Source organism: Alligator mississippiensis, chromosome 7 (genome assembly GCF_030867095.1).
Source record: "Alligator mississippiensis isolate rAllMis1 chromosome 7, rAllMis1, whole genome shotgun sequence".
NCBI classification, from domain to species: Eukaryota; Metazoa; Chordata; order Crocodylia; family Alligatoridae; genus Alligator; species Alligator mississippiensis.
The window spans coordinates 29898086-29910864 of record NC_081830.1 but is presented as its reverse complement, the minus strand read 5'-3'; the positions used below and the strand labels follow the sequence as shown (position 1 = coordinate 29910864).

Genomic DNA, 12779 nt, shown 5'->3' with positions numbered 1-12779 from the left:
TGTGGTGTGCATCAGTTGTGGCTGTATAGCTGTCTGTCTGCAGGTGGAGGGGAATGGACTGCTCCATGGATTAACTGTCAGGCATTTTGTGTGGAGCAACCTGAACTGTTTCACAATGAACAGCAATTTTCCATGCATTAATTTTTTGCACATGTTTTAAAGATTAAGCCGGGCGAGGTGAACGCATGAAGGAGTCGAAATGCAGCCAGTGTCTTATCAGTGGTGCACAAACTCACCTCTGTTGTGGGATTAAAGTCTGGCTGAGAAAAGTAACACGTGGTGGAGATCTCCGATTTTGTGTTTGTGGCTGGTTGCACACTTTAAGTTGTAACAAGACACAGCTAAAAAATTGCCCTGAATCTGAACAGAAAACCCTGACTCTTACCTCATCTCAGCATTCCCCTCTTGGCCAGCTTGGGACAGTCATATACAGCCACAGATGAGCTTCAGCCACAGCCAAGTTTCAAAAACTTCATAAGACAAGCCTCAGGTTTTAAGTGCTTTTTAGTATGCAAGCTGAACTACAGAGCCAGTTTGGGACTTCGCCACAACATCGCTGGTGCAGGGTTGAAACAGTGAATTCTGTATTCCACTGAATGTAGGAATTGGATTTTTTTGATCCAAAACATGCATGTCCACAAGAGAAGACCATAGCCTGTGTCTACTGTGCTTGCATTTGACTTGCAGATCTACATCTTTTAGGCATGCAGAAGTGGCAAGGGTCCCAGTAGGCCACTTGCTGTGTGTCCACCTGGTCTAGTGCTTGTTTTTGTACAAACCATTAATGTTACAGCATGGCTGCGCCACATGGGTCCACATCGTTTTTATTCTCCTGAGCCATGGAGAGGTTTGACATTCCCGAGGCATAGGGAGGAAGAGGTTCAGTCCTGAAGGGACATCCACAGAAGAGCCAGGGAGTGGCTGTAATTTAGGGGCAAAGCTTGTGTACCACTGGACCGTGTCAGCACCCCATGCAGCGCCATATAGTACCCCTGCCCCCCTAGCCATGCAGCCAGGTGGGGTCAGGCAGTAGAAGATAGAAGGGAAGAGGAGCAGAGACTCCAGTAGCAACAGCTGCCAGTGGTGGGGAGAACGGTGCTTGGACTGGGAGCCCAGGGGCCACGTGGAGCCCCCAGGCCCTCAGTTGAACAGCCCTGCAGTAACTGATTAAAAGTAGACAATGAATTAAAATGTGTAAAAAGATAAATAGTTAAAAAGCCAGGTGCTGGGGAAAAACATATCTCAGTAAGGGTTTGCTTCAACTCTAAGCACAATGGAAAAGCTACTGTTTGATTCAGTGGCAGTTGACTCAGCTCCGTGTCCTTGATAATGGAACCGGTGGATGTGGCCTTTGAGAGAGAAGAGAAATGTGGTTTTGCCTGATTTCTTTCTTATGAAAAGACTGTACCCACCAGTCCCAAAAAGCTGCAATGGTTGGAAGATTTTATCTTCACTAAGTTGAAGGTTATCCCATTTAAAATTCCAATCAGTTTTTCTTTGCAAAGGCACACAGCAGGGCTGGTTACATTTCCATTCATTATTGAGATTAAGGAGTTTAACTTCTATTATTTTGTTATTGCGGCTTTTGTCCGTAATTAATTCCTCAACCATCGTTCTGGGCATCACCCTTTTTAGCACATCCACCCTGACGGATCGGTCCTGCTGCTGTGATTGGTGCCCTGATTTTTTTAATGGTAACCAGTCATAACCCCCCCCCCCCCCCAATCTTTTCATATTGTTTTTCTTGTTTTATTTTAAACACATCTTCAGTGGGAGCCTAAAACATAGCTGCTGGCTTCTTCTTTTCTTTTTTAAATAAAAGATAGCATTTTTTTGCTTTTTAAAGGGAAGCTAGAGGTGGCATTGACAGTGGCAGAAATCAGTTAAGGCACAAGCTTTTTAAATTATTTTTTGTTGCATATGGTGCTTTTCCAGGGCTGCAAACCTTTTGTTGAGAGACTTTCTTGCTCACCATTGTGCTGCGCTTTATGGCTCGCCCTTGGAATGTTTGAACATATTTTCAGCTCCTCTGAGGTCAAACAACTCAGCTGGTAATCCTCTGTTCATTGAATAGCCACTGTTTTCCTCTCCTCCGAAATTAGTGCCAGCACGGCAGTTTTCAGAGACATGTTGTGAATTATGCTATCGCTAGCAGCATGCAGCAGCAAACAGCAAATCCCTCAGACAACACCTGATCTCTCCCCACCCCCATTTTGATATCAGCTTTTCTGCCAGAAGAGTCATTTTAGACTCTCTGTCATAGAATCGTAGAAAATGAGGGCTGGAAGGGACCTCAGGAGGTCACATTTAGTCCAACCCCTGCTCACAGCAGGGCCATCCCCAGCTAGATCATCCTAGCCAAGGCTTTGTCTACCTGGGTCTTAAAAACCTCCAAGGATGGAGAGTCCACCACCTCTTCGGGTAACCTGTTCCAGTGTTTTACTACCTTCCTTGTGAGAGAGTTGTATCTAACCACAGCTTCCCTTATGGGAATTTTTCAATGTGCATCTAGAAAAGTGGGCTTTCCGGGTTTAAAACGCAAACAGAAATTCTAGACTTTCTCATTGTGTTTATGCTCTGATTACATATCATAATATATAATGATGTACGATCAAGTGCACGCTCCTTCTGATTCCATTTGAGTCCAAAGACTCCAAGTCCCAGCACTATCATTTGAATACACTAGGTTTGATCTCTTACCCACAGAGTTGTATTTGCTAAACTTAAGGTTCACAGTATATTTTCCATGGATTTTCCCTACTTGGCCACCAGTAGTGAAAAAGTGCGTATGGTGCTGAAGGCATTCTTCCGTCTAACATCTATGCATTCATTCAAGTGGCAGTGATTGTTTTTCCCATGCAAACTAAATGTTCCAGCTTGCTCTAATTGATGTTATATACTCTTCAAATATACTCCTAGTGACCCAGGGCTAAAAGCCTCCTCTTCTTTTCCCTCACTAGCTCCTATGACCCTCTCCACCAGTAGCAGCCATTTTAAATAAACGTAAGTGAAAAATGAACTCCCGTTTCATCATTTCTTTTGTCATGTTCATTTTAAAATTTTCCCTTCACCAAGGCTTTCCCCAGGCATGCCTCCTGGCGTCTAGACCCACTTCAAGGACTGGATTCAATGTCACTGTTAAAAAGTGTTTTTCTTGCTCTTCATTTTGTATAAAAGAGCAAGCAGAGGCACCCCAAATATGTCACTAAATATGGGTGAATGTCAGAGTTTCAAACATTGGGTTTTTGGTTCCAAATACGCTGCCTCATTGGGGCTTGTGTACTGAGTGTTACCAAAAGCTACCCCAGCCAGTGGCTGACTTATCCATGATTTTTGGATTCCCCAAACCTTTGTGTAACTTTGAAGACCAAGGGCACCTTCAGTGTTTGCTAATTTAGGAGTGCTGGTTGGGCTGGTGCAAGCTTACAAGAAGCCAAGCTCTTCTTGGAGCTCCTCAGGGCCTCCCTCCTATTCTGGCTGTCACAAGAGCTTGCTAGAAACACAGGAACTGTTAGGCCAGGACTGAACTGTCCCACGACTCCTCTACCCCAAAGCACTGTAAAGGCTAAGAGTCCTGTTCTGCTTGTATGTACTATACTTAACGGTACTTTCATGGCAATTTACTCAAATGGAGTACAACAAATGTAACAAAGTAGTAGGGACCATCAAATGTGGAGGGTGCTGACCATTTCTCTTAAAATAGAAATTGGCAAATGAAGGGGGTGGTTTCTCTGCTTTCCAGCCAGCTCTCATGAAATTGGAGGAAAAATATTTTCCCAGTGTATCTGAATTTCATTGGATTTTGTCCAACCACACATTTAGCAAATAGTTGATCCAACAGACCATGTGCAAAAAGTATTTGACTTAAGTGTTCAGTGAATACAAGTGAAATTAATCCAATCTATTTGCCAAATGCTGTCTCACCAGACCTCCTTTCTGCAGCTTTCCTGCTTTTTCTCTTAATCTGACTTTGCTCAGCCTTCTCTATCCTGTAACAGAACTCAATGGCCTCATCCAGACGAGTGTGGATGTGCTGTATGTGGCACCGCAGACCTGTTTACAGCGCCACACACTGAGCCTGCAGGCATTCCCCATGCTGCTACCTTGCAGCAATGGGGGGGGGGGAGGGGTGTTGACCCCAGGAGATCCTGGGGTCAATAAAAGCCACACCTTAAAAAAGCCAGGTGCCACATATGACAGTAGCATATGCTGCCCAAAACCAGAGCCTGGCCTGCTGAAGCCATGCGTGGCTGCAGGAGCATTGTGACTGCAGCTCCCCAAGGCCACCAGGACTCCAGGTAAGCCTGCTGGGGCCCCAGCCTCCCTTACCCCACCCAGGGTAACTTGCTGTGCACAAGAGGGCACATGGCATGGGCATTCCCCAAGGACAAGTAGCAGCAGCACAAGGTGTGCCACTGCTTCTTGTCCCTGGGGAACCAAACATCCATGCTTGTGTGGATGCAGCCAATGTGTCCATTTCCCTGAACTGTCTTCTATGTTTCTCTTTGGGTAATTTTTCCCCCTTTCCCTTCTCCTGCACTGTGTTCCTTTTCTCTTTCTTTCTATTTCTCTCTCTTGGTTTTTTTCCTCCTGCTGGTCCCTATCTGTAGCACACCTCTTTTTGTTACTGATTCCTTCAGTGACTCCCTCTCTTTCCTTCCTACTCCTCAGATCCACCCATAGGAATGGAAAATTCTAGCTAACACTTAATAATCAAAAGCATAGCCTAAGTCAGTAAACAGCAAAAAGGAAAATTAGAATAACATTCAGCAAGACTCAGAAACCCAAGTAAGGGAAGGGCTGTCAGGAAGGACAGAAAGGCCAAGCTTTCTGTTGGAACATAGAAATCATTGAGACCAGTTATCTCGTGGTTTAGGCTATATTCCAACCTCGTGTATTCCTTTCATGCTATCAGAGCAGACAGAGCTTGGTCGGAAAGAATATTCCTACCTTAATCTCGGCATAACTCCTTTGGTTACAGCGAAGCCCTTCCCAGAAGGCTTTATTTTATGTTTGACATAAATCTATTGTGGCAGGTATGTCCCTTCACCATCGTGCAACCCAGCTCATTAATGCACAGAGAAACTGGCAGAGACTTTTTAGTCTTTTGCATAGAAAGATGGTTTGCTCTGAAGCAGTTTGGGCTGCTACACAAACCACGTATCTGGGCCTACGTTAAATTGGACAAGCAAGGAAATGAACAACTCAGCCACCTGAATATTTCCCATCTGAAATATTCCACCTTTGTTATCTTAATGTTTTTTCTGCTCATGTCAAAGATTGTTTTATTTTTAAGGAATCCTACTAAAATGTGATGCCCAAGTCACAGACAGACATGCTGCTCGAGTACCTTTGAGGTGCTCCAATCTGCAAAGGTACAGGTGGGCACAGCCAAAGAACCATTTAGAAGATGGCCCTAGTAAGAAAAGGAACATATCTGAAGCATTTCCTGAAATGTCAGCACCCTTCAGTTGTCCTCCAGCATCCTACAATGCTCTGCTCCCAAGTCTTCCTGAGGGCAAAGGAGAGGGTTGCCTCTCCTTTCTACTCAGCTGTCCTCAGGAGCAGAGACATTCAGGAATTGCATGCACCCCCGTAGCTGGAGAGGAGTGCCACTGCATGCTTTCATGGCCATTTTGAAGTGCTGACGGTCACAGGGAAGGGGAGAGGTGGCACCGCATATCTGCATGGTGCTGAAGCATTCCAAATTAGAATCACTTCAAGGTTCAGAGTGCTTCAAATGCACGTCTGTATGTGGTCGCCAGCAGTGCCTTGCAATGCAGTCTTCCCTTAGAAATGCCAAGAGGTGGAAGGATGTGGAATAGCTTCTACTGTACCACTTCCAGTCTTTAAAATAAACCCTAAAGAACAAAATAGAACTGCAAAACTAAGGAACTTGACAGGCTATAGACAAGACTGGAGCACTGACCTCCTTAACCAGAACCTCTGGATAGATTCATAGACCCATAGAAGTTAGGGGCTGGAAGGGACCTCATAAGATCATCAGGTCCAGCCCCCATACTCTTAGGCAGGAAAGAAAAGACTGCTGTGATCAGATGACCCCAGCAAGGTGCGTGTCCAGTAGGACCAGGCCTTCTGTTTAGACTGACGGCAACAGCAGAAGAAATCCTAGATGCTCAAACCTTTATACTTGACTGGTCAGAATTATGTATGTTATAGACCAGCTAAGCAGCCCTTAAAATATATTATTAATACCCAACTGCCGTCATGGGGATAATATGTTTGTAAGTAGCATGTGTGTGTGCCTGTGTGTATACGTGTGTGTATATATACACATATGTAGGATCAATGGAAAGTAAGGCTGGAAGGGACATCACAAGGTACAGGTCCCTGCTCAAAGCGTGATCATCCCTAACTAAACCATCCCAGCCAAGTGTCTATCCAACCTGCTCTTGAAAACTTCCCAGGATGGAGATGCCACAGTTTCTCCACCTGCATAAATATAAAAATACTGCACATATAAACATATTTACAATGTAAAGCTCTCAAAGGCCTTACCTGCGGGTGGGTGTCATGGTACCTGTGTTTCAGAGAGGGAGAAATGGTGCTACAAGTGCAGTCAGGAATGCAGCATGTCTCCTGGTGTTCCCAATTTCTGCTGGATTATGATGCCATACCACACCCACCTGGGTTTCTAAAAGATGGTATTCTCTGGCTAGGCTTATTCAACACTGTATTTTAATCTTTTCCTCAAACAAAAAGAAAACAGCCATATGGTTCAAAATACGCAGTGAATGGAGCAGAGCCCTTTTACCAGCTTGTTTGTGGGCATTGTTCAGGGACACCAAGAGACAGTCCAAAAGGTATACTGGCTGACAGAAGAGGGAACAGTTGTCACACTCCGTGAGTACCACACGTCCCAAGAGTGCCCCTACTTCCCTGCCGCCAGTGTTGTGGCGAGGTGCTTGTATTCAGGAGATTGTCTGCTAGTTTCTCTGGAGTCCCACTTTCATCATGGGGGCCTATGTTCGCTTTGAAACAGTCTCCTTCCCCCAAAGCCCTTCTTAGTGGGCAGCTTTACATAGGAACGGCCCAGCATCACCTAAGGAATGACTGCGTGGTTCTGGCACTGGGCTATGAGCTGGGAGATATGAGAGAGAGGAGGAGAGACTTCCTGCATGACTTCAGGGGTTGGTTGCCATCTGCTCCCCATGTGTAAGATGGAGGGGAGGCGGCGCTTCCCTGCTTCCCAAAGGCAGCTCTAGGATAATTTATTACTGTGTACGAAGCATGCAGATGCCGTGGTGAGAAATGCCAGAGGGAAGCTGGTACGTGCATGAAAAGGCAGTTTGCTCTGCAGAAAGGTCATGCGTTTCTATAAGCAAAACGGTTCCAAAAGCAGGTCTAGAAATCAGACTGAATGTGGCCAGATGCCAACTCCATGGAAAGTGCCCCCTAAGTGAGAGAGAGTTTTGAGATTTAAATGAAATACCTTCTGCAACATGTTTGGTATGAGTTTCGACTAGTTGAGTCAGGAGAGGGAATGTAGGAGGCGGACATCAAAGGAGCATAAACTTACAGGATTTTTGGAGAGCCCTGCTCTTGTGGGTGTGGAGCTTTCCTGTGGGTAGTTTTGATCATCAGTTTTAAAAGTCCCGTGAGAAAGTGGTTATGTCGTAAGGTTGGGAATGGCAAACTTCTGGACAGGTGGAGAGAGATGCAAAGGAAGGGAATCACAGCCTAGATCAGTATTTTTGCTTTGATATCAAATTGCTTTCCTAGATGTAACGGTTTGGTGAATGACAGTGTGCTACTATGGTACTTGCCTCTGGATCAGATGGCTGTGATTTCAAATTGCATGCACAGCCTTGGCAGCACAGTCAGCACCCATTACTCAGGGTAGGGAGGGCATGTGAAGTCACGGTGCATCTGTATGGTCTGAGTCTAGGTCCTTTAGCACCAGCAATCCTTCCAACTAAAGTGGATGCAACTTCCAGGGTGTGGGGCATGTGCGGTGAGCTGTCATTAGCCACATAATGGCTATTTTGTTTGCTTACACAAAGGCTTTACTGCTGCTTAGCTAACTCATTATTTTGGGTACCCAGACTACAGAATCTATTTCTATATAGAAACAGATTCTATTAGATGCGTACAGGAAGGCTTTTTCTTCACTGTTTATGGCTCTGGTATTGAATATTAAAATTAATTTACATCTTGATTTTTCTTTTCTTTTTGGAACCCCATGCTTTTAGCTATTCTGTAATTAGAGTTTTTATAGCTTGTGAAATTCATATTGACTTAAATCTTTTTGGAAGGTTAGTTTATGAAATTCATACTGAGACTTTGGAAGGTTATTATGGAAACAAAATGCTGCATTTTATGGCCTTTGAAGGATTCTTCGGTTTCTCAGGCTGTCATTAAGCAGTGCTGATTTTTCTTCTCTTTCTCCTTATTCCTTTCTGTGGCATAGAGTTGCAGGCTCCCTATTCAGTTCAGCCTCTGAGTCCTCGATACAGCCAACATAATCCTATTTTCCTGTTAGTTACCTAGACAATCAAATTGCCAAAGGCACTCCTACAATTTGGGAGCTCCCTTACTTATTGCCTGTGAATACACTTGCACTGTGCTTGAATCTGGGAGATGCAGTGCTGTGCTGAGATTTATCAAAAGGAAAATGCAAATATGCTCAGAAAATGAATGCACTCAAACATTGAACAAAATTAACAAGTAGGTGAGAAGAATTTGGTTAATTAAAATAAACACCTTGCTCAGAACTCATCCCTATTTATAAAGAGGGGAATAGCCTACAATTTTTTTTTCATGGGAGTTTTCTACATGTTTTAATTTCTTAACCAGTTTGAAACATCATGTATGTTTGTTCTTTGTCAGTGAATCAGTAATGGTGTGATCATATAGTCTGTGCAAGGCAATTGTGGCTTTTACATATCGCTTTTGTGTTTCCTGCAGGTAAATATGTCTATCAGCCTATGACTCCTGTAGAGCAGCTTCCAAGCACTGAAATACCTGTCCGACCCCGGGAGTCCACAAACACCATTCAGATCTCTGTTTCACTCACTGAACACTTCTTGAAATTTGCACCCGTCTTCCAGCCACCACTGCCCCCAGACTCTCCACGGTACTGCACAATCTCAGACCTTTTTATTGACAATTACCGCGTGAAATGCATCAATGGGAAGATGTGTTACGTCCAGAGGCAACCTCCTCCTGCCCCCCATAAAATGAAGCCTGAGGAGGTCCCTGTTCGCAATGCCTTAATCTCAAAAGAAAGCAATACACCAAAAATAGATCACTGCTCTTCCCCTTCCAGCTCTGAAGACTCTGGGATCAATGCGGTGGGGGCTCATTATATGGAGTCATGTGATGAGGACACTGAGGAAGGGGCAGAGCTAAGTTCAGAAGAAGATTATAGTCCAGACAGCAGTTGGGAACCAGATGAATGCCCCCTTCTGTCTCCCTCACAGTGCGAACTGGAAGTGATTGAGACGATAGAAACCACCGTGTGACACTCCACATTGGTGTCCATCTGACACATGCTATTGATTGTTGCTTTTGTAGCATTTATATTTGCTTTCTTTCAGATGAGTCCTTTTCTCTAGCGCACTTGAGACTCCCCAAACTCCTCACAGAAGAGTAGCACTGAGACTTGCACATCAGTGAGTTAGCTGCTTGAATAACTGATTCTACCAATTAATTTTAATGAGCTCCCTCACTAATCAGATCTCCCACTCCTACATTTTGGCAATGATAAAAAATTACACGCCTCTTGTAACAGGCAGTGGGCCTGATCTCAGTCTGGGTCACTTCATTTACAGTTATTTATAACGGGAATCTTGAACCATGCTTGACACTCATCCACCAGGATGTTTGCGATGCACTTGCACAATGTGGGAATTGTTGCAAAGCATCATGGGGAGGCTTAGGCACTTTGCCTGAAGAGTGAGAAAGCCAAGTAGACTTTCTTCTCTCATACAAACATGCGCACCCAGCATGGAGATGCAAGGTAATTCTCTATCTCCTCTTGCCAAAGGCTCACTCATTGGCACATCCTCTTGTCTAGGGCTGAATGTGACTCCTCTCCAACCCTGTTGATAACCTTCTTTCAGTGGGCTAGAGAGGAATGCAAAGTGCCTCCAATGCTCCTCCAGGTTACACATAACACATCTGCAGACTCAGAAGCCAGGGAGTGGTTGTGAGACCTGAGCAGATATTCTCTCGCAGCTAAGAGGACGCTTAGCCAGATCCAACCATTCTCTCTTCTGACCAAAAGAAAGAGCACTGTTGGGTTTTGGGGAAGAAAATGATCTGTAAAAATGGAGATTGCTCTGGGGTCAGCTGTAAAGTTATAGCTTAAAGTGAGAGAGAGACCTGTCAGAAGCAGCCCCAAATTGCCATGAATGCACTGTACAGAACAATCTTGCATTGAACTGGCGTTTTGTCCCGTCTTTGGCTGGGATGATCTAGTTGGGGCTGGTCCTGCTTTGAGCAGGGGGTTGGACTAGATGTGACCTCCTGAGGTCCCTTCCAACCCTTATTTTCTATGATTTCTATGATTTATGCCTCTGACCATCTGAATTACCTTTGGTTTGATTAGGGATTTAGTTAAAGTTGGGAGGTATGCCAGCCTGTCACTCCAGAGCTGAACGTGTCCAGCTGGTGTTAATTTCAGCTAATTCCAGAGGCACCTGATTCAGTGAAGAGCTGCAAGACAGAAATCAGTTAATTGATTGCTTACTTTCCCACCACCCTAACCTCTTCATATTTTATGTCATTTCCTTCAAATTTACACCACCTACACGCACGCGCCCATGTATATGTTTCGGTTAGAGGGGTTACCGATAACAACAATATTAATACCATGCACATTCTGTGACACCTCTAGTTACATGTTTTGTACAGTAATTGGGAGATCATAAAGGTTCAGTCCCGTGGTCTCTCTGATCAGTTCAGCCATCAGATATGGGTGGCTTTGAAACGAGATTTTCCTAGACAAGGCGGTAAAATAGGAACCATTTTTTTGTCCTTATGGTTTAGTCCTATTTGACAATAGGGAAATGTTCTTGGAAAAGTTCTGTATGACTGAATTGCTTGGGGTCTGTTACAATAATATTTTGCTTCTGACAGTAAATACAGCCTTATCGTATGTCTTTTGTTTGCTGTTTACCTTTCAAAAAGCATTGGCAAGAATAAGAATGAATAACCATGTACAGTTTTAGCTACCACTGCTAGACTCTTTTATTCTGTGTTGTAGACTGGAACATCTTTACCACTGTATCCTCACAATATATTCTGAATTTTATACACTTTGTAATCAACACCTTTAGAAAATGTTTAGACTACGGTACGTGTGTGCTAGGAATTTAACATGAATTGTTATATAAAGTAATACTGTACTTTTTAGACTAAAAATAACACTTTGAGAGGAAAAATAATAGGTTTTCTAATTTTGAAGAATTACAGTGCAATGCTTGTTAAACACATGAGGAATTTGGGCCTTGGACGTGAACAGATAGATTCTTACCAGGCACTTATGCCGTTTTGCTGACATTTAAAGGATGACTGCATTAAAGTTATTTAAATAGGATTTTTTTTAAATATGGGGCTTATCTTTCTTGGGTAACCAAGGTTTTTAATCTTAGTATTGTACTGTCTCGAGCATTCTCCTGAGTTTTATAGGTAGAAGAAAACATTATATGCAATGATATGATGGCACTAATTTTATCTTTCAAATGTATTATGACTCTCTCAAGAATCGGGCAAGTCTGTCATCATGTGCCCTGCGTGGCTGACTTAACCTCCTGGAAGTGGCTTTTCCAATTGATGGGCAAGAAGAAGTGTCCTTTCAGGAATCCAGCAGCAGAGGGGCCTTGCTGAAGAAAACTACTAGAAGTAATTACAAATTATGTTTCATGATAGGGACAGAAAATGGAAGGGACAGCTTGAGAACTTGGTAACCTAAATGGAGACCTCACCATCTTCCTTTGAATTCAAGCAAGAAGCCCTGGTTATCAGCAGGGTCGTTGTGGTGTCTAGTGAAAATTATTTGGGTAGTTATGACTAAGGTTACCCTAACCTCCTCGACTGTCACTGGTTCCATACCATCATTGTATCGGGAAGCATTTGTTCCAAACTGTCAGTAAGTAGCAATATTAATAAATTGCGTGTCTGTCTTATCCAGGATCTGTTCAAGTCTTAAGCACAATGAGCTAAATCCCAGCCAGTGTTGCACCCTGTAGCATTACAGTGCAGTTTCTCAGGTGCAAGGCAGGCTGAGATTTGGGCAAATGTTTTAACAGGTAATTCTGTAAAACCTTTCTCCACTAATTTATATTCCATTTTCCAGCCTGCTTTTTTGTGTATCCTATTTCCTGCTCAAACAAACGTGATTTTTTTTTCTTTTGCACAAGTATGGACTTAGGTCAGTCTCTTTTACAGAATACCTAGGTCAGTCTTTCTAATGCAAGTAACTAAGGAGTGTCCTCTTTCAAGTGTAGGTGTATATGTATTTCCTCTTTAATAAAATACTAAGCAACTGAAGCACTGATTGTCATTAATACCTCTGCATCATCCTTGTCAGATGGAAGTGTTTCAAGGTTCATTGAATCATAGAGATGGGCTAGAAGAGACCTCTGGATGTCATCTAGTCCAGTCCCTTGCCTGAGACGGGATCATCCGTATTCAAACCATCCATAATCTAAACTCTACAGAAGCCTACTGTCAACCATGACGTAGTGTAGACCTAACACCCAAACCTGGCACAGATATTTCAGAGGAACCACAACAGCCAATGTCCTGGTTCT

The 12779-nt window shown here is 43.7% G+C and overlaps 1 protein-coding gene across 1 annotated transcript in view; it reads left to right on the top strand.

Annotated features, from left to right (window-relative positions):
- C7H3orf70 (chromosome 7 C3orf70 homolog) overlaps window positions 1–12516 on the top strand; it is a 47317-nt gene extending 34801 nt beyond the window's left edge. Inside the window, exon 2 of the mRNA XM_014604566.3 lies at window positions 8929–12516. Coding sequence (XP_014460052.1) covers window positions 8929–9485 — 557 coding nt within the window. The 3' untranslated portion in view covers window positions 9486–12516. The remainder of the gene's footprint in view (window positions 1–8928) is intronic.
- Window positions 12517–12779: the final 263 nt, after the last annotated feature.